This window comes from Bos mutus, chromosome 18 (genome assembly GCF_027580195.1).
Source record: "Bos mutus isolate GX-2022 chromosome 18, NWIPB_WYAK_1.1, whole genome shotgun sequence".
Taxonomy (NCBI): domain Eukaryota; kingdom Metazoa; phylum Chordata; class Mammalia; order Artiodactyla; family Bovidae; genus Bos; species Bos mutus.
Genome location: NC_091634.1, coordinates 48,361,205 through 48,386,492, shown reverse-complemented (window position 1 = coordinate 48,386,492; position 25,288 = coordinate 48,361,205). Strand labels below are relative to the sequence as shown.

General features: G+C 60.9%; 2 protein-coding genes across 5 annotated transcripts; one reads left to right on the top strand and one right to left on the bottom strand.

Moving 5' to 3' along the window:
- The first annotated feature begins 1,012 nt into the window (after positions 1-1,012).
- CDH15 (cadherin 15) lies at positions 1,013-20,049 on the top strand. The gene is made up of 14 exons (XM_070388535.1): positions 1,013-1,151; positions 7,214-7,372; positions 7,538-7,693; positions 8,736-8,880; positions 14,233-14,393; positions 15,073-15,201; positions 15,593-15,778; positions 16,658-16,911; positions 17,542-17,684; positions 17,845-18,081; positions 18,305-18,544; positions 18,712-18,848; positions 18,967-19,134; positions 19,432-20,049. The coding sequence occupies exons 1-14, from the start codon at positions 1,110-1,112 to the stop codon at positions 19,630-19,632; spliced, it is 2,358 nt and encodes a 785-aa protein (XP_070244636.1). The 5' UTR covers positions 1,013-1,109; the 3' UTR covers positions 19,633-20,049.
- Positions 20,050-20,196: 147 nt separating this feature from the next.
- On the bottom strand, positions 20,197-24,766 carry SLC22A31 (solute carrier family 22 member 31). 4 transcript variants are annotated; one of them, XM_070388537.1, is made up of 9 exons: positions 24,439-24,766; positions 23,212-23,315; positions 22,969-23,123; positions 22,516-22,684; positions 22,196-22,341; positions 21,988-22,096; positions 21,661-21,875; positions 20,994-21,105; positions 20,197-20,629 (listed from the first exon to the last, which is right to left on the bottom strand). In XM_070388537.1, exons 1-9 carry the CDS (start codon positions 24,739-24,741, stop codon positions 20,323-20,325), a joined length of 1,620 nt encoding a protein of 539 aa, XP_070244638.1. In that variant the 5' UTR covers positions 24,742-24,766; the 3' UTR covers positions 20,197-20,322. The 4 variants fall into 4 exon arrangements, with proteins under 4 accessions (XP_070244638.1, XP_070244639.1, XP_070244640.1 ...); XM_070388538.1 differs by lacking the exon at positions 22,196-22,341 and having other exon boundaries at positions 21,661-21,892; XM_070388539.1 differs by lacking the exon at positions 22,196-22,341 and having other exon boundaries at positions 21,992-22,096.
- Between the last annotated feature and the right edge of the window lie 522 nt (positions 24,767-25,288).

The window sequence follows — 25,288 nt, the reverse complement described above, 5'->3', positions numbered from 1 at the left end:
GGAGCCCCCATCCCGAGGCTGTTGAGCAGATAGATGGCGTAGAGCAGGGATGGACTAGAGAGAGGAGAGGGTGCCTGAGGGTAATCAGGGGACTTGGGCACTCAGGGCCCCCCTTACCCCCTTCTACCTCACCTATGGGGGCAGAAACCCAAAAGCATTCAGAGGGCTCCTCCTCCATTCGGGTTTGGGTCCCTGACCTCAGAGGCAGGACAGTGGCCTCCAGGAACTATTCAGCATCAGGGCCTCGGAGCCTGCAGATGGAAGGGACTCCCGCCCTCCACCCCCACCTTGGAGCCCTGAGTGCCAGGGATACAGTCACTGCCAGAGCCCCCGCCCCACCCCGGCAGCCTGGCCTCCTTCCAAGCAGGCTACAGGCACAGATGGTGCTGCACCTGCTCAATCTAGAGAGGAGGGCAGAGGCCCCATGCCTGCTTCTGCCGCGGAGACCAGCTCCCGCACAGGATACTCCTCACTCCCCTGCTCGAGGTCCGCAGGGCACCCCCTACCTCCCTACCTCCTGCCCTCCCTGGTTCTGAGCGACACACCAGGAGGTAGGGGTTGGGAGGGGAGAGACAGCCTGCCCCTACCACCCAGCAGTTTCCGACCGACGAGGAAAGAAAGGAGGGAGCAGGCAGGGCTGGGCTCTCTTTCCTGTATGCTATCCCTAGAGGGCAGCAAGGGTCAACCCGCCCTGAGGAGCTCCACCCACAGCACGAACACTAAATGAACACCGAAAAAGTGATCGAGCCCTCAAGGTGGCAAGCGCCTTGCCTTGGGACTGGAGCCTGACGGCAGTCCGGGTAAAGACATGGCCAGTGCAAAGGCCCTGAGGCAGGAGCACGAAAGTGCCCAGTATGAGGGAGAATGTTCGCAGCCTTTCTGACAGGCCTCCTCTCCCCCACCTGACCCGGAGCCCAGCTTTCGGCTCCGCCCTGGACACGTGCTGTCACTCAGCCGCAGGCCCCGCCCAGGCCCCGCCCCTCCTGCCCCCGCACACGTGCTGTCACTCCCTCGCCCGTACACTTGTGCTGTCACTCACCCGGGTCCTGTCCCAGCAGAAGGCGCCACTCCCGCCGACCGACACTCTGCCCGCCGCCTGCTACCGGCCCATGGACGCCGCGCTCCTCCTCGCCCTCGGGCTGCTGGCCCAGGTAAGGCCGGGGGCCGCGCGGGGATCGCTGGCCCCTGTGCTAAGCGCCGCGTCTCAGAGTGGGGCAGCCCGGCCTCAGGTCTCCGGGACCGCTGGCTCTGGGCTCCCGTGGGCGGCTGTGAGCTGAGGGGCCCTGGGTGGGTTCTGGGTGGGGCAGCCCTGTCCAGCGGGCTCTGTGCCCTTGGGGGAGAGTAGTGTAATTGCCCCCAGTGGACAGGCCGGGGAACCAAGTTCAGGGACTGCCAGGAGAGAGGACCCAGAAGGCCGCCCTCACGCTGGAGGTGCTGGCCTCAGCCCTAGGGTCTTGGGGTATTCAGTCTTATGGGGTGCATGGGGAGAGGGGGCAGCAGGAGCACCCCTGGCTGGGAAAGCCTGGAGGCCAGGTTCCAGGCACGTCGACCCCCCATGAGTTGGCCGCTGACCCGCCTCGTTGGATGGAGCCCAAGGTCCCCTTGTGTCCGGTGGGGAGGGGCAGCTCTGCCCTCCAGAAACCCATTCTCCCTGGGGAGCCCCATGCCCAGTAGAGACAGGTCCCAGCACACATAGCCGCTGCCTCCACACTTCCTGCCAGCCCCCTAACCCCCACACCCTGAGGTCTCTGCAGCCTGGGAGCCAGCAGGCGGGGGGGAAGCACAGAGCCCCCACTCCGCACATGGGCACCCCTAGATATGACCACATCCTCACACCCCTTAGCTGCTGGGAAGGCACTGGGCTGGGCCCAGGAGTACAGTGTGTGAGCCAGTGCCACTGGTGAGGCCGGAGGGGACGGCCTCAGGCCTGTTAGACTGGACAGGTGATGATCAGGAGGGCGATGAGCCACGCTTAGGACCCGTTGCTTGTTGTTACACTTTCACACCCACCAGGGCATCCCCTCTCATCCCCACAGACCCTCCCACAGTTCTGGTGTGCCAGCTTGGGTTTCAGCCCCTGGCAGCTAAGTGCCTGTCATCTGGACCCTCCAGCGCCTGGCCTCCAGCCCCCAGCTCCAGCCACCTCCACACCTGCCTTTGGGCCCTTTCACTGACACCCCCACCCCCTGTAGACCATGCTCACCACTCCCCACTGTTGTGTCTAGCTAGCTCAGAGAGGCCATGGTCACCCTCTGCCCAGCACAGCCCAGATGCCCATGACCTGTGCCCCTCAACCCCCTGCTAGGAGCTCATTGGGTGCAATGGGCTCTCTGCTCCTCCCAAGCCAGGCCCAGATGCCCCACATGCTCCAGAAGGCTCCACTCACTCCAGAAACAGCGTTCCAGCCCCTGGTTCCCAGAGACCCACTCCTTTAAGACTGAGGGTATCATCCCCTGACCAGGTCCCAGAGGAGGGGAGGAGAGCTCAGATTCCTCTCCCCTCCCCCAGGGCTAGTACAGAATGCACCCCCTCCCAGACAGCTGGGACTGCAAGGATTCTGGGGGGCGGGAGTGGGGGGGTGGACCAGTCAGTGGGCCTGGCCGCTCATGTTCCTGCACTCAGCCCAGCTCGGATCAGCACCCAAACAAGGGGAGTGTCCCCTGGACCAGCCCTCCCCAACCCAGTTCAGCTTTAAGACTTTTGTCCCTTCCTGTCCAGCCACAGGGGTCCTGTGGCCACTTCCTGGACACACCTTCCTTCCCCTCTGAGAGGCCCTGAGCAGGGCTGTCTGGGGTGGGCCCCTGGGGTAGGGGCTGTTGACCAGACTCTGTGTAGGCCCAATGCCAGCTTGGTGGGCTTGAAGGAGGCTCACCTCCCCCCTGCCTATGTCTCCTGAAATCTCAGCCAGGGGGCTTCGCGTGTGTCTTTTCAGAGCCGGCCTCTGTCAGTCCCTCCCCTGTGCCTATAGTGTCCCCAGTAGCTGGGTCCATACTGGGACCCCACCCCAGGACCCTGCCCCACCTGGGGAAAGGGAGCAGATAGTTCAGAGCCGACCCACACACTGCTGGAAGGGGCCCCCAGCTCCGGTGAGCTGCATGATAGACCTTGCACTTGTGTGTGGGGACACCCCTCCAACATTACTTCCGAGCCTGGGTTCCTCAAATTCTAGGGACCCAGGGGAGGCCTGGAGCCTTGGGTCATGTGGGTGCGGTTTGCCTGGGCCAGGGAGAGGCCGAGGTACATTGTGGGCAAAACGTTTCCAGTCTGGTTTCCCCCGCGAGCTTCCCAGGCCTGAGCCCCTTCCCCCAACCTCCTCGGCTGGAATCCAGGCCACCCCGTTCCTGGATGGCCTGGCAGGCATCAGGCATGCCAGGAATGGAGCCAGCTGTCCGCCTGGCCCAGAGGCCCTGTGGTTCTCCCTTGAGCCCCCCTCCAGCTGTTGCAGGCCTCAGCGGAGGGACAGGATGGTGAGGCAGAGGACAGCTGTTCCCCCCACCCCCACTAGGGCAAGCACCATGCTCCCTGCTGTCCCGCCCACCGTGCGAGGGCGGCACCTCGGCTTCCCTCCCTGCAGCCCTGCTTACTGTCACGCTGATGTGGGGCTGATCCCCTGGCCTGCTCTGGAGGAGACCGTGTGTCTGCTGTGGGGGCTGCCCTGTTCCAGGACTTTCCTTTTGCTAGGGGGTCTTCAGAGTTTGCAGAGCCCCCGGGAGCATGGCTGAGGTTTCCTCCCAGAGGCCACGTGACTCAGCAGAGCCCCAGAACCCCTTCCCCTGTCCGCAGCGGCCTCTGATTGCACCAGGCAGGGAGATTGAAAACACCCTTCTGTCAGCCAAGACGCATGGGGATCCCCTGCTCACCACTCACAGGGGCCCCAGAGGCCACAGGGCCAGGAGCTGAAGCAGGCTCTCCCTGCTGTCTCTGGTCACCAGGGTCTCTACCCAGCACGGAAGAGTGTCCAACTCTTTTCCCTGGGCCCCTGGGAGACAGCCTGCCTTGTAATTCTTTGTTCTGAACCCGAGGGTTGGTGAAGACAGCAAAGAGCTCTGCGGGCTGCCTCCAGGCCCCTGGGCAGGATGGACCCCAGCGGAGGTCAAGGGCAGCTGGCCGCCCCTCTGGGGCTCTGGCACTTTTTTCCTTCTGTACAGTCGATGGTAGGGATGGATCCACCAGGGACCCCAACGCCACCCCACACCAGACCCTCTGAGAGGTGGGGTGGAGCCCAGTCCGGGTCTCCCAGTCCCACCTCTCAGCCCTGTGCCTGCCTGGATTCCCAACTCAGTAGGTCTGGGGTGAACTGGTGGAATCTGTCCGTATTGGTTACCAATCCTGGTTGGTTCTGATGACAAGTCAAGCTGAAGTAGCCCAGCTGCACTGTGGCGGCCAGGTGGAGAAGGCACCCCACAGGTCCCAGGGGATGAGCGGTCCTGAGCCAGAAAGGCCCCACAAGGAGGTTTCGGCCTCGGGGCCTGGCCCTTGGTAGCCCGCAGCTGGACAGTGTCACCCACTCCAGCCCTTGCCTGGTCTGGGGTGGGCAAGGCCGTTCCTGCCCTTGTTGCCGGTTTGTGGGGTGCTCACCATATGGCTGGGCTCCACGAACTCCAAATGTGGCGGGGAGCTCTTTTACTCAGAAGCCTTGGGATTGGGGGCCCAACAGCAGGGCAGGGGGCCCGGCATCCCTAGGAGTTCCAGGTGTTGTCTTCAGCTCTTGGTTAAGGGTGGGGCTGAGGGTAACCCTTGGGGAGCTGCAGGACCCCACTGGGGGAAGGGGGTCCCTGACACCCATTGCTTCTGTGTGGCACAGGGGCTTTTATGAGCTTCTTCCGATCAATGTCCACAGTTCTGTCCACGTGGCTTCGTCCCGGCCCTGATGTTTTGTGATTCCTAGGCAGCTCCCAGGCCTTCACTGACCACCATTGTCTCTGAAAAGGGGGTGTTGGGAGAACAAAGGACTGAGACACATTCCCAGAGTGGGAAATGGGCTGCAGGCCAGCCCAGGCCCCCACCCCTTGCAGCCTCTCATCTGGGTAAGGGGCCCCTGCCAAGGCTCCATAGCTTCTGCTGACCTTGTGACCTTGGGCTGGGGAGAGTCTGGTGGCCGGGAATCCCACAGCCCACCCAGGCCACTTGCCCTATGCCAAGTTGGTGGGCATCATGGGGTGTCGCCAAAGCTGGGGGTGGGGAGGGGTCAGCCAGAGGCTCGATGGGGGGCTGCAGGGGGGTAAGGGCCAGTGCAGGTGTGGACAGGGCAAAGTGTGTCCCTCAGGGTCCCTCCAAGAGCCTGAGGTCAAGAAGCACCTGCTGACTGTCCCCCACACCTGCCCACCCCAGCCCTCCACCACGCTGAGGTCAAGGCAGGGCCTCTGTGTCACTGGGCAGCTCAGAAACTCTCTTGACAGAGGTTCCAGCATTGGTGGTGCTGGGGCTCCCGGCTCTGCTGCTCCCTGAGGGCCATCGAGAGGGGCAGGAAGAGTGGGGTAGGGGAGCAAAGGAGCTGCTGCCTTGAGATGCCCAGGAAACAGATGCCGTCCCCCGAGCCTGTGACAAAGGCCAGCAGGTCCTCGCCTGGTGGCAGTGCCACACTGGCTTGTGCTTGGTGAGAGGCCAGCAGCCAGGGAGCCTGGAAGCTTCGCGGCCATCTGTCAGGCCGCGGGGAGTTTGGGGGCCTAGTGAAATGGCTGGTCCTCTCTCCTAACCAAGTTTGCTACTTTCTGGACCGTAGGCTCCTGGCATTTCAGGTGAGAGGGCAGGACCGGGAACTCAGAAGTATGGAGGTGGCTCGGGGCCCCTGGGGAGGTTGGTCTTAGTCCGGGTGTCACTGTGGTTCTGTAAGCAAAGTGTGCGAGGACCCAGCTAGGCAGAACAGGGAGGCTGTGCTGGGGAGCGGGGCACGGGCCAGAGGTTGCCCAGAACAGCAGCCTCCTGGCTGAGGGGCTTCTCCTCCCTCTCAGCCCCCACCCCGAGACACCACACTCACCAGTCACCTCGCCCTCCTTTCCTGAAGCCACCAGCCCAGTTGAGGGGCTCATAACAGCCATGAATGGCACATTGCTCACATTCTTCTATAGCCACGCCAAGCTGGGTCCCAGCAGTGCCCCCACCAAGCCCCGCCTCGGGCCCTGACAGCCCTCATCCAAGTCCAGCCAGGCTCTGTGTCCCCCAAGACTGCACCAGCCTCAGCCCCACTCACCACTCGGGGGGTGTGGAGGACCCCTAATACCTCTATGCTCAGCTGGCCACAGTGCCTGAGCCCAGGCTCAGACCAGCCGCTGCTCGATCAAGGAGCCGACACAGAAACTGCATGCTTCAACCAGGCCTCAGGAAGCCCTGGGTGTTAGCTGGGGCTGCTGTCAGCTCTGCGTCAACCCCCAACCGGGTTCCTTCTCTGGGCCTCAGCTTCCTTGTCTGAGTGTGGCAGTGGGGTGAGCTCATGGTGGGTCTGGGAGCATTTTGGCAGGTGCTCTGTCTCCCACCAGGCCCCTTACTGGCGCGGTTCTGAGCCCAGAGCTCAGTAGGTGGCAGCCAGGCAGGGCCTGGGAGGTGGGTGATGTGCCCACTTCTGCCTGTTGGGTAGACCTGGGGAAGCATGGCAGCCTTACACAGTAGCCCCACACGCTGTCCTGCCTCCCCTGGCCTTATTCCTGGAGGAAGAGGCCTGTGCAGGGGGGGACCCTGCACCCTCCCCAGTCTGGCAGAGGAGGCCTGCGGTGTGCACAGCTGCCCTGGGTGTGGGATGGGTGCCCCCGCCTCTTAGGACAGAAGCGTTGGCCTGGTCAATCTCGATCAACCCTCAAGAACTCAAACAGTGGTGAGGCTTGGGATGGCCGTGTGTCACCCCCATGTCCCCAGCCAGGAGCTCCACAGTCACCTCTGGCAGATCAGCCATGTGCGGGGAGGCTGATCTCCTCCTGCCCCTCCACCCCGTTATCGGCACTATTTACCCACAACGTAGGGGGAGGCGTGGGAGGGCTGCCCAGCTTGGCCCAGCTGTCTTTTCTGAACAACCCACCTCCCCCACCCCCTGCCTCCCCAGGATCCTGGGAGCCAGGCCACCTTCTGTCCTCCTGAGCTCCCCATGCCACCCAGGTCCTTGCACCATAGCCTCCCCTGGCCACATGAGGGAGGGCCTGGTATTCAGGGAGGGGATGTCGGGCCCTGGATGGGGAGCCCTGGGCACTGCTGTGCCGGTGATGGCCGTTCTCCTTCGTTGCAGAGCTTATTTCCCTCAGCGGGGATCCCCAGGCTGAGGCGGCCCCGCACCCTGTACCCCTGGCGCCGGGCACCCACACTGGGTCGCGTGCGGAGAGCCTGGGTCATCCCTCCCATCAGCGTGTCCGAGAACCACAAGCGCCTCCCTTTCCCCCTGGTGCAGGTGAGGGGCCAAGTGGAGGGGGGCCCTGAGGGCGTGTGCTTTAGGAAGGGGAAACCCTGGGGCCACAGGCCGAGCGACTTCGTCCCAGCTGGGGGAGGGGCGGAGAACTAGGGGAGAGACCCCCTGCCCTGGGGGCAACTCCCCAGCCCATTTCCTGGCCTGCAGATCAAGTCGGACAAGCAGCAGCTGGGTAGCGTCATCTACAGCATCCAGGGGCCCGGTGTGGACGAGGAGCCGCGAGGCGTCTTCTCCATTGACAAGTTCACGGGGAAGGTGTCCCTGAACGCGATGCTGGACCGGGAGAAGACCGACCGCTTCAGGGTGGGCCCCGCCCCGCCCCGCCCCGCCCCGCCCCGCCCCGCCCATTCCTGCACCATTCCCGCAGGGGCCCCGCCCACACCTCCGCCTGCGATACTAGCGTCCTTAGTTGGGGGCAGCGGGCAGGGTTTGGGACCCGTTCCCACAGAGGCAAGTGTTCAGGGTCGCTCGCCCATTGGACAGATGCGCGTGAGCAGGCTGAGGTCTGCGTCCTGCCTGGGAGGACTGGGCAGCCGGCAGCAGGGTGAGCGTCAGCTTTCCCAGGTGTGGAGGATTCTCCCCTCGGCTTGCTAAATGTGGCGGGGACGGGACGCTGTGGGGGTATCCCACAGAATAGGCCACCCACGACGCAGCTGCCCCATAGTGACCGTCAGGGTGGGGTGGGTGGCATGGGACCTGCCCCTTGGAGGTCTTGGGATTGTGGAGCCTGAGAGGAAGGGCGTGGGGAGGGGAGTCAGGACTGGGTGAGCCAGGCGTGGAAGAGGGGAACCTGGAACTCACCTGAGTCTCCTATAAACTGAGGATCAGCCCTCCAGCCTGGCCCAGGGAGGGAGCTTCAGACTTTGTTTTCATGTGCCCCGAACCGTCGCCAGACTTTGAGAGGCTGGTTCCCTTACACTGAGTCAGAGAGCGTATTTCCCTGGAAGTTGTATCAAGTCCATCCTCCAAAGGGACAGGAGGTGGCTTAATTTAAAATTTCACGTGGGGAGAGGAAACTTCAAAAGCAGCCCAAACCGTTTACAGAAAAAGGGCTCCGAGACCAGGAGCACTTAGGAAGCGCTCCAGCCACACTTAACACTAGGCTCTGACTTCCCGGAAAGTGGGCAGGCTTGGTGGCCGGCCGGCCTGCTGAGAGGACGCAGGCGCCCCCTGGTGGGGATATACCGCTTGCCCAGCACCGCCGGGCCGCGGGCCGCGGGCCGCGGGCCGCTTCTCACCTGTTTGCTGCGGGAAGCAAAATCGGCTCTCACTGTCCCTGTCGCCCTCGTGGGAGCTACTGGAAATTGGGGGCCACAGTGCCAGCCCTTGCTGTCTGCTTCACTAGCTCAGGGCCTTTGCTCTGGACCTGGGGGGGGCCACCCTGGAAGAGCCCACGGACCTGGAGATCGTGGTTGTGGACCAGAACGACAACCGGCCTGTCTTCAGGCAGGAGGTGTTCACTGGCCGGGTGCTGGAGGGTGCTGTCCCAGGTGAGCCGGGTGGGGTCCCAGTGGGGGAGGGGGCTTTGCCATGGGCACTGGTGGGTCAGAAGACCAGGATTTCCCGTCAGCGAGAACTTGAGAGGTCCTTCAGAGAGTCTCCAGGATGGAGGGAATTTCCATGGGTCGACTCAAGGCACTTCCTGTTGCAGTATAAATTTCAATGCCCTAGTCTTCCAAAATGCAGAGGTGGCAGATCCTGGATGGCAAACCTCTGGTGGTTTCTGTTGCACTCCCCTCCCGCTTCTGCCTCCTGCCCTTGTCTCCCCCCCACCCCTCCTTCCTCTTCCCCACTTCCCTTCTAAATAGAGGTGAATTCACATAATGTAAGAGTACACATTTGGAAGTGAACATTCAGTGGCGTTTACCACATTCACAGTGTTGTGCAACCAGCACCTCTGTTCCTTCCAAAACAGTCTCAGGCCCAAGAGGAGACCCCCTGCTCATTATCGGCACTGCCTTTGCTGCTTATTAATTCTACACTTTGATTGCGGAACCCCCCACCCTGTATCCCTCATGAGTCCTCACAGGATGGACTCGCTGGCCTGAGTCTGTTCCAAGGAAGATAGACATTGCAGACAGCAGTCTACCCCTGCGCCTCCCACCCTGGTCCCAGGGGCTCCAGTCTGATCCCCAGGCAGTCGTGCTGCAGAGGTGGGAAGGCTCAGGGTCACCACCGAGGCATGCCCCTCCTTTGTCACATGCGTGTGTGTGTTTAATCTGACTGTGCTGGGTCTTAGTTGAAGCATACAGGGTCTTCAGTTTCTGCACTGAACTCTTACTGGTGGCATATGGAATCTAGTTCCCCAACCAGGGATTGAACCTGGGGCCCCTGCTTTGTGACCCGAGAGTCTTAGCCACTGGACCACCAGAGAAGTCCCCACATGTGTTTATTTCATCCCATTTTGTGCTTTTCAAGACTTAAAATGACAATAGTTTTTTTTTTTTTTACTTCTAATTTCTCCTTCTGACATGGTTCCATAGTTTTGGGAAAGTGGCCCCAAATCCCTCTACAGGCTTCAGAGAGGTGCACATGTTTGCCTCAACCACTGTTTCCTTGTTTCCCATCCTTCCTGTCTGGACCTGGTTACAACACGAGGCCTTCAGAGCACACACTCCAGTGACTTAGTGTCGCCATCATCAGGAGGGCGACACTGACAGTAACATCTCGCCTACAGCCTCAGTGGGTGGTGGGGAAGGGCACAGCCCCCCGCGCGGGCACCAGTGGCTGCGACGACCTTGGCCCCTCTTCCTGCTTCCACGGGGGACTCCTCCTACTGTACCAGGGGAGCCCCCGTGTGTACACCTCCCTGGGGACCACTCACACCCTGGACCCCCAGAACATCAGGTCGCCTGTGTCCCATCATCTGACATGCTCACACAGGGGTGATCTTGAGGATTCCCCCTTGTTCTGCTTGTGGGGCAAGACTGACACCCCCACCTGCTCATGCGTCCTTGTTGGGGACAGTTCCTGGGCCACTAGTCTTCACAACGCTGCCTTTTATTTTGCAAACTTTTATTGTAGCAAAATGCATGTAAGAAAATTTACCCTCATAACCATTTCTAAGTGGCTTTAAGTCCGTTCACATCGCTGTGCAACTACCACCACCATAGAATTTTCTCATTTTCCCAAACCAAAACTCTGTCTCTATTAAATACTAGCTCTCCATTTCCCCTCTTCAGCCCCTGGCACCTACTGGCTACTTTTTCCTGCATGATTTGGCTGTGTATGGGTGAAATCACACAGCATTTGTCCGTCCGTTTCTGGCCCATTTCACTGAGTGTCACATCCTCAAGGTTCCTCAGTGTGGTGCTCGGGTCAGGCTTACCTTCCTTTTCAAGCCTGAATAATACTCGCTGGATGTTTGCACCACATTTTGCTGATCTGCTTATTCTTCAGTGGACACTTGGGTTGCTTTCACTTTTTAGCTGTTGTGAGTAGTGCCGTACTGGACATGGGTGTGCAAATATGTCTTTGAGACCCTGCTTTCAATTCCTTTGGGTACGTACCCAGGTGGGATTTCTAGATCATGTAGCAGTTCTATTTTTAACTTTTTGAGGATCTTCCATCTCCATCATGGCTGCACCATTTTTCATTCCCACCAGCAGTGTAGGAGGGTCCCAGGTTCTGCACATCCTCACCAGCACCTGCTGTGTTCTGTTTTGTGGTTGTGTTGTTAGCAGCCATCCTGTGAGGCTGCTAACAAAGCAGGGGCCCCAAGTTCAATCCCTGGTTGTGTGGCTGGTGTGAGGGGATATATCATGTGGTTCTCCTTTGCTTTTCCCCAGTGATTTGTCATGTCGAGCATTTGTTCATGTGTTTATTGACCATTTGTACATCTTCCTTGGAGAAAGGACTGTTCAGTCTTTTGCCCATTTTTGAACAGAGTTGTTTGTTTTTTTGTGTGGTTGAGTTTTATGGGTTCTCTACATATCCTGGATATCAGATCCCTTATCCCTTAACAGATAGATGATTTGAAAATGTTCTGTAGATCCCATGGGTTGTCTTCTTGCTCTGTCGATGGTGTCTTTTGATGCATTTATGATGCATCATGAAGTCCAGTTTGTCTGTTTTTGTTGCTGTTGCCTGGGCCTTTGTTGTTGTAAACAAGAAATCATCACTAAATCCAGCGTTGTAAACTTTTGCCCTGTGTTTTCTTCTAGGAGTTTTATAGTTTGGGGTTGTACATTTAGACTTGATCCACTTTGAGTTGTTTTTTGTATGTGGTGTTAAGTAATTCCAGGTCCAGCTCCATCCTTCTGCAGGGGGATGTTCGGCTTTCACAGCACCATTTGCTGGGAGACGGCCTGCTCCCTGTTGAACGGTCCTGGCATCCTGTGTAGACTCACCTGCCCGGGGGGTGAGGCTTATTCTTGGGGTCTCAGTTCTGTTCCGCTGGTCTGTGTGTCTGTCTTGAGGGCAGATGTGCACGGATTACTGTACCTGTGGAGAAAGCTTTGAAATCAAGAAGTATGTCCTCTTAACTTTGTTCTTTTTTCAAAATTGTTTTGGCTGCTCAGGGTCCTTTGAGATTAGACAGGAACTTTAGAATGATTTTTTTTTTAATGTCAAGAAAACATCCTTGGGATTTTGAGAGGGCTTACATTGAATCTGTAGGTCACTCTGGGTGGTACTGACAACTTGGCAGCAAGTCTTCCAACCCATGATCATGGACTGTGTGTCCATTTATTTATGTTTTCTCCAACTTCTCTCACCGACGTTTTGTAGTTTTCATTGTGAAAAGTCTCTCGCCTCATTGGTCACAACACTGACATCCTGAGGCATGTATAGTCGCTGTGAACCTTGTCTCTGAATGAGGCTGTGTGGCTGGACCCCCTCAGGAGGCACACAGGTCCTGTTCCCAGAGATGCCCGACTTTGGCCCGTAGTTAGGAGGGTGTCTGCCAGGCGTCTCCGCTGTGATTGTACTTCTCTCTTCATGGAGATCCTTTCGCAGGTGTCCCCTCACGCTGGCGCAGCAGCTTTGGTGTCCCTGAGGCTCCTGCCTGCCAGGAGTTAACTGTCCTGATGGTTGGGAAGTGACGGGGTTCTAGTCCATCTTTTCCTCTTTGTCATCACTTGGCTTTCTATTACGTAATAGAACTTTCAGTCCTCCCTTTATGAATGTATGTGTTTATGTGTCACCCACCAAGGTGCTTGGCCTCCTTAATCAATAGAAGTTATTCAAAGGCCAGGCAAGAAATTCAGGCAAGGCTTTACGGAGGCTCCCGCAGCCACAGGAGGGGGGCAAATACAAGAAACAGGTTTCCTTGCTCACTCCCCAAGTTGGGGCAAGCTTGTTCCTTATATGGGGTGAGGGGAGGGGTATCCAGGGTTCAGGGACCAGGCGGGAGGTTGTGGCTTAAATGGTTTGCCCACCCCTTATTGGGTGTTGAGTGCAGGGGGCATGTGCAGTACCCTGCTTTTGCTTCCAACCCCGTTTTTGCTTTTCAGAAGTGGTAGTTGGGGGGTTTTTGGCCTTTTTTTAATCTTGTCCGTAATTTGACCCACTGCACATACACACAGGCATGCAGCTATTTTCAGTCCCTTATAGTTTTTTGTATTTGTTGATTGAGGAGAAGTCTGTCCAGATGCAAGCACTGCAGCCCTGGGTCCCAGGTCCCAGCCTGTCTCATATGTATTTTGTTTTTATGTATCAGTATGCCTTTATGGAGCCTCACTTCATTCAATGAGTTATAATTCTTTGCATCATTCTTTTGAAGCTGAAAGCTTCGCTGATCAGAAACTCATCAAAGCAGCCCAGGCCCTTTCAGCAGCCAGAGCTGCTCATGTATATAGAGTCCAGAGTGTGCGTGCTTGGATGTGTGTTTGTGCATATATGTGTGCTCACTCACAGCCATGTTTGTACGTGTTTCTACCTTCATCACAAGTCACGAGTCCTCTCCGGCACTTCCACTTCCAGTCCAGCTCTGCGGGATCCCTTCTGGGTCCCCTTCTCTGATGGTGAGAAGCTGGGCTCCTTTTGCAAGTTTGCTCACTTGCTCGGTCGTAGAGAGCATGGCAGGTGCTTTAGGAAGCACTCACTTGCACCCCAGTGCCTGTTCTAAGCATTCTTTTTGGCTTCAGCCTGGGGTCCAACATTGTGCCAGGAGTTACCTGGTTGGTAGCCCCCCACCTCTAAGGCTAGGCCAGTGGTTGGCATTTCTGCTCATCAGACACCAGCGTGACTCTCAGATGACCCGACAGGGCCCAGGAGGGTCTGCGGTGAGCCCAGTCACAGGTTGTGGGGCAGCTCCCCCGATGGCCCAAGGCCAGCCCGCCTCACTGGGCTCACTTAATACACCTGAGCTGGGCTGGGGGGGTCAGGCCTGAATCACTGCAGAGGAAAAGCAAGGTGGGCACAGATGCTGAGATGTCTCCAGGGCCTAGCAGACCCCCCCTCTCCTGAGATTGGGAACACAGGTGGACACAGGTGCCGAGTGCCTGGGGGGCCCACGTGCCCCTGTCTCCCGAGATGTGGGGCCATGTTTGCCCCAGAGTGCAGATACAGCCTGGGTACTGCTTCACTCTGAAGGTGGGGCTGAGGTCAGGGCCTGATCAGTGGCGGGTGCACCGGCTACCTCCCCAGGGGCTGGTTCCCAGTGAGCTCGCCTGGTCTATCTTGGGGTCCTATGGGAGACAGCTGTCAGCTGTGTGCACTGGACACCCGCCTCCTCCCCCACAAGCAGCACAAGCCAGGATGCTGGGACGTTCGTGTGTGCACAGGCTGACCGAGAGCCTGGAACTGGCACAGTTGCATGCCACAGGGGAGCAGGCGACGCACCCTGGAGCTGGAGGCTGGCACCCCTGGGCATCACCCCTGCACATCCCTGCCCTTCACAGGCACCTACGTGACCAGGGCTGAAGCCACAGATGCGGATGATCCGGAGACAGACAATGCAGCGCTGCGGTACTCCATCCTGGAGCAAGGCGGCCCCCAGCTCTTCAGCATCGACCCGCTCACGGGGGAGATCCGCACGGTGCAAGTGGGCCTGGACCGCGAGGTGAGGCCACCTGGCTGTGCCTCGACAGCTGGACAGGGCGGTCCGGACACTCCCGGTTGCCCTGGGCTCCCGCAGACCTGCCCCGTGGGTGGCTGTGCCGTTGGATTCAGAGACAGCGTGAGGGGCCCTCAGCTTGTTTCTGTTCAAAAATCTCCCTCACCCCACTGCCTGCAAAGCAGTTGGGCTCCCCAGCCTGGGTTAGGTCCATCAAAGGAGCCCCTCACCTCTTGGGCTCCACAGTGCCTATTTATTCACTGTGGGGCCCCTGCAGCCGCTCACTGCCTGGCTTCTGTGTGGCTTTGGCACCTCCAGGAAATCCTCCTTGATTTCCCCAGGGCCAGTCACTATGTTAGCTGATCTCTGTCCCCTCTTGGCCATTGCTCCTGTCTCTCCGGGGCAGAGACCAACCCCCCATATGCAGCACATGCCCTCCAAGCATTTATCCAATTCGGCAGCTGACCTCTTGCCTACTCACAGGCTGGGGCAGAGTCTGGGGTCAGCAGTGGTGCCGTCCAACCCTGAGAGGACAGGCAGTCTGTTTTGCTCCAGAACTTGGGAGCAGGACAGGAGCTGGAGCCTCCTGGAGTATGCCTGCCCTTCCCCCAGGCCCTAAGGTGGCCAACCAGCCTTGCCCTGCGCTCCACCTAGGTCTCCTGACCCTCTGTCACTGTGCCCCCAGGTGGTCGCCGTGTACAATCTGACTTTGCAGGTGGCGGACATGTCTGGAGATGGCCTTACCGCCACCGCCTCAGCCATCATCACGCTGGAGGACATCAATGACAACGCCCCTGAGTTCACTGGGGATCAGGTGCCACCTCTACCTGCTGTTGCCCGGGGCTGCCCTCCCCCCATCCTGGTTGTCGGAGGACGGGGAGGCTGGGTGCTCAGAGGAGGCACCCTGAGTGGGTTGTGCAGGACCCCCAGCTAGAGGCCAGCATGGGGCCTGTGAGCATATCAGGAGCTGGAGGGCCCTGGAGGGAAGCCACTGAGACCCTGGGTTAGGATGTGTCCCCAGTTCCTCCTGGGTGGGAGTGGGGGCAGCCCTGCCCCCCGGGTAAGACGCACCCGGGGCATGGCTGAGCCTGGAGGGGGCTCCCTGGGTCCTGGACTCCCCGAATGTAGGTAGCAGGAGGGTGAGGCCCCAGGGGACCATTACCCACCCCTGCCTGCCAGTGAATAATGGGGCTGGGTTCCCACAGTTCTTCATGGAGGCTGCAGAGGCTGTCAGCGGAGTGGAAGTGGGACGGCTTGAGGTGGAGGACCGGGACCTGCCCGGCTCCCCCAACTGGGCAGCCCAGTTCACCATCCTGGACGGTGACCCTGACGGGCAGTTCACCATCCGCACTGACCCCAGGACCAACGAGGGTGTGCTGTCCGTGGTGAAGGTGAGCTGAGGAGGGAGCCTCTCCTCACACTCTGGAAGCCTGTTTGGACCCTCTGTGCACCCTAAGAAGGGAGCCAAGGGGATCGGGAACACGGACTGTGGGCTGGGGCCACGCTGACCACAGAGGACCGGCGCTGGAAGGAGTGGGCAGCCCCCAAGCCCATGTGTTATTTCTGGTATTTTGCCTCTTAATGCAAGTGATCAATGTGCACAAGTACAGACCTCATGTGTCAGCCAACCAGAGACAAAACCGGCAGGAGATATGTGTGCACACATCCACATACACACCCATGCCTACAAACATGTTCCTACACACATCTGCAGAGAGACACAGATGTAGCTATCGATATATGAAGACCTTTCTTGTAAGAGACTGACTAGAGCTGGCCACCCAGTTTGTTGTGAGGGCAGCTGATGAGTCCAGAGTCTGCAGGGCTGTGAGAAGCTGCAGAGTCAGGAGCTGAGGCTGTGTCAGAGGCAGGATCCTGCTTTCCCAGGAGAAACCTCAGGTTTGCTCTCAGAGATTTACCCACACATGAGACCCACCCAGGTTCTCCAGGATCATCGCTGGTCGTACAGGTCCGTTCAACCACATCCATCAGATACCTTCTTAGCCATAAGACCCAGATCACTGCTTGAGTCACTGAGGAGGAAGCCTGGCCAGGGGATGGAAATGGACCTCACAACACCTGACAGAGGCATTTGAGTGTCCAAAGTATTTTCCTGTTATTCTCTCTGCATAGTTTTTATCTTTCCAAAGCTACAAAGGAGAAGGAAAGAAGGCGCTCCGAGGACAGCCCAGGAGAGGCCTCGCCAGCATGGGTGCCCTGAATGTGGGGTCCAGATTCCTGACGGGCTGCCACCTTTCTTCCCCCTACAGCCCCTGGATTATGAGAGTCGGGAGCGGTATGACCTCAAAGTGGCCGTGCAGAATGAGGCCCCCCTGCAGGCAGCTGCCCCCAGGGCCGAGCGGGGCCAGGCCAGGGTCAGCGTGCAGGTGCGGGATGTCAATGAGGCGCCTGTGTTCCAGGAGAACCCTCTGCGGACCAGCTTAGCTGAGGGGGCCGCCCCAGGAACACCTGTGGCCACCTTCTCTGCCCGGGACCCTGACACACAACAGCTGCAGAGGCTCAGGTAAGGGCCCGCCCCTCTGCCTCCCAGCCAGGGTAGGAGCACAGCTAAGGGTAGGCAGCCCTGTGTCCTGAGGATTCTCTTCCCATGAGAGACCCAGTCAGAGGGTGGAGGGCTTCTCTGCATGGTCACTGAGGGCTCAGGGGCTCTCAAGGGCCTGTGTGCTTGTTCACACGACCTCGTCCTGTAGGCAGGGCTGGGCTCCAGATGGCACACACCTACACAGCCAGCCTGTGTTGGCCGCCTCTGGGCGTCTGGCCCTGTCCATGCCAGGGAGCCCTTGCTCCCTGGGACTGGCTGTCACTGTGTTGGATTTCACCCCCTGCCCTGGCCTTGTTTGTCTGTGTCTGTCTCCACTGTGCCCACCACTGTGTCTTGGTGTCACCTGTGGCCATGGGGCCCTGGGCAGCTCCCCTGCCCTCCCCAAGCCTCTGTTTCTTCGTCTGTTGATTGAGTCGGAAAACACCAGCTTAAGGCTGTGGGAGGACTATCCTTAAAGGGGGCATGTGTGTGTGTGAGAGTGTGTATGTGTGTAAGTGTGTGTGTGAGTGTGCTCCCATCTACACATGACCACCCACCTCTGGGAGTCCTGCTCAGGCTCTTTCTGCACCCTCCTCCCCTCCTTGCCAACAGCTACTCCAAGGACTATGACCCCGAGGACTGGCTGCAGGTGGACGGGGCCACCGGCCGGGTCCAGACCCAGCGAGTGCTCAGCCCCTCATCCCCCTTCCTCAAAGATGGCTGGTACAGGGCCATCATCCTGGCCCGAGATGATGGTGAGTGGGGAGCCCAGCCTGGTTCCTGGGCTCCCTAATCCAAGCTGAGGCCCCTGCTGCTGCCCAAGGGCCGAGAGCCAGGTGCTCCACTCAGCAGACTTACAGGGTGGGTGGGGGCTCCGCAGGGGCCAAAGGCCCACTAGGCCTCTCCCGCCTGCAGCCTCCCCACCCAGCACGGCCACTGGGACCCTGTCCATTGAGATCCTGGAGGTCAACGACCACGCCCCTGAGCTGTCCCCGCCGTGGGGCAGCCTGTGCAGCACACCAGACCGGGGTTCCGGCCTTCTCTTGGGGGCCACGGATGAGGACCTGCCCCCCCACGGGGCTCCCTTCCACTTCCAGTTGAGCCCCAGGGTCCCAGAGCTGGCCCGGAACTGGAGCCTCAGCCAGGTTAATGGTGAGCCCCCCACACACACCCCTGGGGTTCAGAGCCTGGGGGAGGTTCCCGCTGGTGCACCCTCAGGCCCGGCAGGGATTGGTTATCAGACGCAGAGGACGGATGGGGAAACCGAGGCCTAGCATGCCAGGAGCGCCGCCCAGTCGGCTGCTGCCCAGGGCACAGACACGGGAGGAGGTACGGCCGCCCCCGGCCCCTGCTTGACCGCAAGCGCCCTCCGCAGTAAGCCACGCGCGCCTGCGACCGAGGCTCCGGGTCCCGGAGGGGCTGCACCGCCTCAGCCTGCTGCTCCAGGACTCCGGACAGCCGCCCCAGCAGCGCGAGCAGCCCCTGAACGTGACCGTGTGCCGCTGCGGCCAGGACGGCGCCTGCCTGCCGGGAGCCGCGGCACTGCGGGCGGGTGGCGCGGGCATTAGCCTAGGTGCCCTGGTCATCATGCTGGCCAGCGTCATCCTGCTGCTCTGTGAGTGCCGGCGCCCGCAGGCCCTTGCCCTTGGACCCCAGCCTCTTGGCAGCCCCACCCGCCCTCTAGCCCCGCCTCCTGGCAGCCCCACCCACCCTCCGGCCCCGCCCTCCACCCTCGCGCTCCACCCCCACCCGACCCCGACCTCCGCCCCGACCCCCACCCAGTGCTCGCCCTGCTGGTGGCCCTCCTGGCGCGGTTCCGGCAGCAGTCCTGGGACAAGAGGCTTCTGCATGGACTGCAGGATGACCTCCGGGACAACATCCTTAACTACGACGAGCAGGGGGGCGGGGAGGAGGACCAGGTGAGGGGGCCGGGGCGGCTTACAAGTGCTGCGGGTAGGGCCAAGGGCCCCAGCTGGCCTGCATCCTCCCGACCCGCGACGATAGCGGCTGACCGGAACGCGCTCCATCCGCCCTCAGGACGCCTACGACATAGACCAGCTGCGCCACCCAGCAGAACTGGCGGCCTTCGGCGCCCCCTTGGGACGGCCGCCGCTGCGCAGAGACGCCCCGTTCGGCCGAGCGCGCCCCCAGGTGACCCGTGCGCTGCCCACCAGCCCCGCAGACATCGCTGACTTCATCAACGACGTAGGTGCCCCGGGGGCGCCCCGTACACCCTCCTCCGAAGCCTGAGGCATCGCTCTGGAGTGGGACAGGGAGGTGGTGGCTACAGACTAAGGAAAGAGAAAGGCCCAGAGGAAGCCTTGCCTCTACCTACCATCTGGGGCAGGGGCAGCGCGGGGCTCAGAGCTGCTCCGAGTACCCTCGGCCTCCACTTAGGCCTCCTCTGCCCCCTCCCCTTCCCGGTTCCAGGCCTCGCCCCACCCGGTGGCGGAGGTCACCAAGCCGGCATGTGCTGGTCCTGAGACCCGGGCCTCTCCACAGGGTTTGGAGGCCGCAGACTGTGACCCCAGCGTCCCGCCCTATGACACGGCTCTCATCTATGACTACGAGGGGGACGGCTCCTTGGCGGGGACACTGAGCTCCATCCTGTCCAGCCTGGACGATGAGGACCAGGACTACAGCTGCCTCCGGGAATGGGGCCCCCGCTTCTCCCGCTTGGCTGACTTGTACGGGCCCCCGTGAGGGCACCAGAGAAGGGCTTTCTGATGGGGACCTGCACCGCCCTGTGAAGGGCACAGCCTCCTGGACACAGAGGGCAGACCTGAGGGGCCAGAGCGGACACACCTAACTGGGCTGTGTGCCTAGGAATTCCAGCGGACCTCCATCAAGGTGGAAGATGGCTCTGGGCCCTACCCTGGCTCCTTGGTCCGTCTGGTTTCCCCCAGGGAAGGTCAAGGCTCAGAGCTCGAGTGGAGTGGCCAGAAGGAGGCACCCATTCTGCCCCCGTCAGTCACCTACCATGGGGTCAGGCCCCGTTCCCAGCTGTGCCTCCCACCCACGCTGACCTTATCTCTGTGTGAAAGGACGCAGCCCTGGGGCAAATGTGAATTAAAGTGTGCTTCTCTCTTCCTTGCACAGTTGGCCTCCGCCACCTCAGTTCCACCAGAGCTGTGGCCCCCAGCTGTTCCTGGGGTGGGGGGCTGTGGGAGGGGCTATGGATGCCTGGTTGTGAGGGGGAGGTGGATGCCAGAAGCCCCTTTCAGCCAAGAGTGGGGCCTGAGGGAAGAGCCAGAGAAGAAGCCAAGTTCCACACATACCTTTATCTTCCTCACTTGGAGGGGGGCCAGGGCGCCTGGAAACAGGCCGGCTCCCCACCACCCTCCCAAGTCCCTTCCACCAGCACTGGTGGGTGGCAGTGTCTCTGCAGCCTGGTCACCCCTCCTGGGCCAGCTGTGTTCCTGCCCCAGGGAGGGAGGCTGGCAGCAGAGGCAGGAGGTCTTGGCGTGGGCAGCCCCGGAGGAGCGGGGAGCGGCACAGGCGGTCAGCCTCCTGCAGCGATTGGGGCAGCGTGCGGCCGCGGCTCTCCGGCAGCAGCAGGACACACAGCAGGGTGAGGAGGGCGAAAGATGCGAAAAGCACGTGTTGCAGGAAGAAGCCATGCCGGCCATGCATTGTGGTGAGCGGGACAGCTGCCTGGCCCAGGAACCCAGCTCCCAGCACCAGGCCCAACCCGGCCCCCCTGCAAGAGAGGGCGGTAGGACATGGCTGCACAGGGTGCGCAGTGCTCCCAGGGTGGGTACCCTTAGTGGGGGCCAAGGTGTGGGGGTCCCAGGACAACACCTGAAAAGTCTGGGGGAAAGCTGTCCAGGAACCAAAGTTGTCCTTTCCGTTAGAAAATCCAGTCAATTTTCCCCTGGAATCCCACCCTCTCTGGGGGCTCTCATCTCTGACTGCCCTGTCCTCCACTCCCGAGCTGATGTGCAGACCATTCTGTGACCAGCGTGCCCCTCATCACCCAGGAAGAGACAGCTGAACTCCTGTCCTGATGGCACGAAGATGGGGAGTGTGGGGAGCGTTGGGGTGTGCTGGCAGGGCCTGCTCACCTGATCACCGTGGGGAAGATCTCAGCTGAAAAGAGGCTGCTGAGAGCGGACACGGTCTGGGAGGCCAAGAGCCCCAGGACAGAGAGGAATAGCACCATCCAGCTGGGCAGGTCTGCAGAGGAGGAGAGTCTCCCACGCTGCCCACGCGCCCTCCCTCCCCTCACCGTGTCTCGAGGCTCTGGGCCTCACTAGCTTTCCCTCTCTGCTCCTGCACTTGGAAGTTGGCCCTCATTCAAAATTGTTAGTTGATCAATCGTGTCCAACTCTGCAACCCCATGGACCATAACCTGCCAGGCTCCTCTGTCCATGGGATTCTCCAGGCAAGAATACTGGAGTGGGTTGCCATTCCCTTCTCCCAACCTAGGGATTGAACCAGGTCCCTTGCATTGGAGGCAGATTCTTTACCATCTGGGCCACCAGGGAAGCCCTCGTCCAATCCAAACCCTTACATTAAACCCCGTCTACTGAATATTTTGGCCCTCAACTCTTTTGGCCTCAGTTTCTCTGAGTGCACAGTGGGGAGATGATGGATGGGGTGAACAGCAATGTCATCCTGCCTCCCCAGCTCTGGGAGGGGGCTCATCTCAGGACTACCCCCCACACACACATTGGGCAAACCCCTGGCCAAACATGACAGCCCTGCCAGCCTGCAGGGCCCCACACTCACACTGGGCCCCTGCAAGGAGCAGCTGGGATGCCAGGACCAGGACCAAGGTGCTCAGCAGCAGGACTGAGCGGCGCCCCCAGAGATCTGCTGTCAGGAGCAGGAAGACGGTGGCTGCTGCCTCCAGGCCAGCTGCCAGGAAGTAGGGCCAATAAAAGCTGGGCTCACTTGGGACGAGGCTGTGCAGGAAGCTGGCTCTGATGCCCCCACTGATGAGCCTGGGAGGGATGCAAAGCTACAAGCCCAGCCAGAGCCGGGTATCTCACCCAGGGGGAAGGTGAAGACCCCTCCCTCCCTCCCTTAGCCCGCCCACACCCTCCCCCTCCTCACGAACTGAAGCCCAGGATGAGTGCGTTCCTCCAGGTGACGTGTGTGTGCCGGAGCTCCAGGACTGAGTGGTGCCGGGGCTGGGGGTGTCCCGCGCACAGCACATCCAGCTCTGTGGACCGGGAGACATAATGGGGCACCAGTGAGGGGATGATGCCCTTCCTTCTTCCTCTAGCACTCAGGTCTCTCTTCTCCCTGGCTGGTCTATTACCCATAGCCAGGGAGCTCTCCTCCTCCGTGCTGTTCTCGGGGTCCACACCGCTGGCTTTGGCAAAGTGCCACAAGATCCTCCTGGCTCGGGCTGGCTGCCCTGTGGCCAGCAGCCAGCAGGGAGACTCGGGGAACATGGCTGGAAACCTGCAGGGTTTGGGTGAGGATGTTGCAGGACCTCCACGTAGGGCAGGAGCCAGTGGGGATACATAGCACATGACTCTCTGTGTCCCTGTCCCGTGCCCATCTGCATGGTGCTGAACGGTCAAAGGAAAGTGATACACATGGCCTCTGCAGTGGACATGACCCCAGCTCACTTACCCCCAAAAGAGCAGCAGCAGTCCCGTTGCCAGGGCGCTCAGTCCCTGCAAGAGTTGCCAGTCCTGGGCGAGGAGGGCCAGGCCAGGCAGCAGCAGTGTGCCCACCACTGAGAAGAGGCCAGCCCCCATGGAGAATGCCAGGCGGTTTGGGGGGTCACACAGCTCCAGGCCTGGGCAGACAGGGAGAGCCTGAGGCCCAGGCCTCTCAGGAGGACTGCTTTGTCCAGGGAGGTGAGGGCCAGTGGCTGGAGGACCAGGACCTGGACGTCTGAGGCCAATGTGTGGCCTGTTCTGTCACCCAGGCCTGCCCACGAAAAGCAGAGCCCACAGAGTAAACAGCGTCTCTCCTGCCTTCTGGAGAAGGGCCCTCAACTGGAGTGCCGGAAAGGCACCCTCCAATGGGTCAGAGGCCTAGCCTGAGTGGGCGCCTCCCAGGGCCCCCCATGGTACTCACGAGCCACATAGAGGGCGAGGGAGGCCCCTGCCAAGGCCCCCCCTCGAAGCAGCCGCAGAGTCAGCAGGGCGGGAAAGCTGGCAACCAGGGCCTCGCCGACCCCCAGGCCCGTGGCCAGCACCAGGGAGCCCACAAACACAGCCCGGCGGCCAAACCTGGTGGGCAGCAGGGGACAGCCGTCGATTCAGTCAGGAGAGCTCAGGGGAGGGCTATCTGAGCAGGAGGGAAGGGGCAGCGCCTCACCAGTCACAGCCCAGGCCCAGGAGGACACAGCCCAGCAACCGGCCCAGGAGGTGGTCCACCTGCTCCAGGGGCACCTTCCAGCCATCCTCACACACGAGATTCCTCTGTTGGGGACACCAGTTACCCGTCAGCTAGCCAAGACCCTCCTTTTCCTCTCCTGCCGGAGTTCCCTGAATGTCAGGATAGAAAGGACCCTAGAGGTCCTGCCCCAATGCCTCCCTGGGCGGGGCTGCACCTGCTTTCTCCAGCCATCACCCTCCCCCAGGCTGGCCCCAAGGCCTCTCCTGCACCTCCCCCGCCCTCTGCACTTCAAGAGCCACTTCCAGAACAGGCTGTGGGGCCTTGCTCACCGGCTTGTCCCAGCCAAGGGCCCTTGACCCCAGCTTTGCAGCTCTCGGCCTACCCTGTTCCTTCTCCCTAAGCTTAACATTATTTTGGGTCACACTACATCAGAGATTTTGTTTTAAAATCTGACTGCTTGTGAAAGCTGGTAGACAAGGATATGTCACCACACCAAACAGGTGGGCAGAAGGAGAAGGCCCAGAGGGTTCAGGGCCCCAGAAGAGCCTGAGCAGAAATGTGGCAACCCTGTCCCAGTTTCCAAGCAGATGCCCTTCTTCCCTGGGCTGGGGTGTGGCTGTGGGGCATAGGCTGCCAAGAGGGAGGTAGGGGTGGGCAGGCCCTAGCTGGGAGGGGGGTGAGGGGGTGGGAGTTGGGGGGTGTGTGAGTGGGGGGTGGGGGTGGGAGGTCCCAGTTACCCAGTTACCCTCCCAGGTGCCTGGGATGTCTCCATGGCACCCCTACCTCTAGGCCAGCCTGCACACACCTCACAGTGGAAAGACCTGCTCTTCAAAACGGAACTGAACAAATCACTCCTTTGATTCAAAGTCTTGGGAACCCAGTCTGGACACCTACACAGCCCCAAAGTCACAGGCGGCTGGAATGTTCATGGCACTGCTGACCTCTGTAAACTCACCGGCTCAACTTCAGTTTACTGCCTCTGCCTCCCCAGACTGCCTGCCGTCCTGGGCAGCCCCCAACCTCAGACTCTGCCTTTAGGCCTGGCACCCTGCCTATTTGGACATCTGCTACACCGTCAGACAGGAGGGGGCTGACCCCCCAGTCAAAAGCCCCAGGATGACAGTCCCGTCGACCGAGGGCAGAAGAGCGAGGAGAACCCCAGGAGGGGACAGAGGGTGGGGGAGACAGAGCAGTGAAGCAGAAGACCTGGGTGACCGGGCTGCGCAGCAGGTCGGCGGCGGGCTGCGCGTAGTACCAGCCGCGTAAGCAGGGCCGAGCGCCGTCGGAGCCGGCGCGGGTCACGGACTCGGGGTAGCTGAGCGGCAGGCAGGTGCTCGGGGCGCGCGCGGGGTCTGAGCCGCAGTGGTGTGCCGGCAGCGCGGTGAGCAGGAGCTCCGAGCCGAGCGCCAACCCCAGCGCCACGCACGGTAGCCACGAAGCGGCGGCCAGGAGGCACCGGGCCCGGCCGAAGCCGCCGGCCAAGCGCAGAACCCGCGCCTCGTGCTCCATCCGAGGCCTCTACGCACTATGGCGGTGGCGGCGGGGCTTGAGAGGGACAGTGTGTGAGGGGCGGGGCCTTATAGGGGCGGTTTAGGCGGGGCGGGGTCTGAGAGGGGAGGTGTCTGCGCTCCGGCTGTTAGAGGGGCGGGACCTGGGCGGGGCACGGAGAGAGGTGGGGCGGGGCCTTGGACGGCAAAGGCGGTCTCTGGGCGGAACCTGTGGGGAAAGCGCGGGTGAAGGGCGGGGCGAATGGGGATGTGGCCTGGAGTTGACGGGGGCGGGGCCCTCGAGGACCTGGCAGGTGAGGGGCTTGGGCCCGTGGTTTCGGGGGCGTGGTCAGCGAGACGTCCTGGCGCGGAGCGTGGTTTGGGGCGTGGCCGTAGGGGCGCTCACGTGCGCGCGAGGTCTGAGCGGTGTGAGGCTGCAGGCGACTCGCGAGGCGGCTTCTTCGTCGACCCCACAGACCCGGGGCGGACTCTCCTTCAGGAGGTTCCGAGCTTGGGCGACGTGCGGGGGTCGCGGGCCGGATACTTCCTGGACCCGATGCCGACGTGAG

What these genes read in the sequence shown, in the direction of transcription:
- CDH15 (XM_070388535.1), top strand. Translation starts at nt 1,110, where the DNA reads ATGGACGCCGCGCTCCTCCTCGCCCTCGGGCTGCTGGCCCAG. An exon ending in CTGAGTTCACTGGGGATCAG is followed by an intron (nt 15,202 to 15,592) that starts GTGCCACCTCTA and finishes GGGTTCCCACAG; the next exon opens with TTCTTCATGGAGGCTGCAGA. An exon ending in GGGGCGGGGAGGAGGACCAG is followed by an intron (nt 18,849 to 18,966) that starts GTGAGGGGGCCG and finishes ATCCGCCCTCAG; the next exon opens with GACGCCTACGACATAGACCA.
- SLC22A31 (XM_070388537.1), bottom strand. Translation starts at nt 24,741, where the DNA reads ATGGAGCACGAGGCGCGGGTTCTGCGCTTGGCCGGCGGCTTCGGCCGG. An exon ending in TGCGCAGCCCGGTCACCCAG is followed by an intron (nt 23,316 to 24,438) that starts GTCTTCTGCTTC and finishes TGTCCCCAACAG; the next exon opens with AGGAATCTCGTGTGTGAGGA. An exon ending in GGAGAGCTCCCTGGCTATGG is followed by an intron (nt 22,097 to 22,195) that starts GTAATAGACCAG and finishes CCCGGTCCACAG; the next exon opens with AGCTGGATGTGCTGTGCGCG.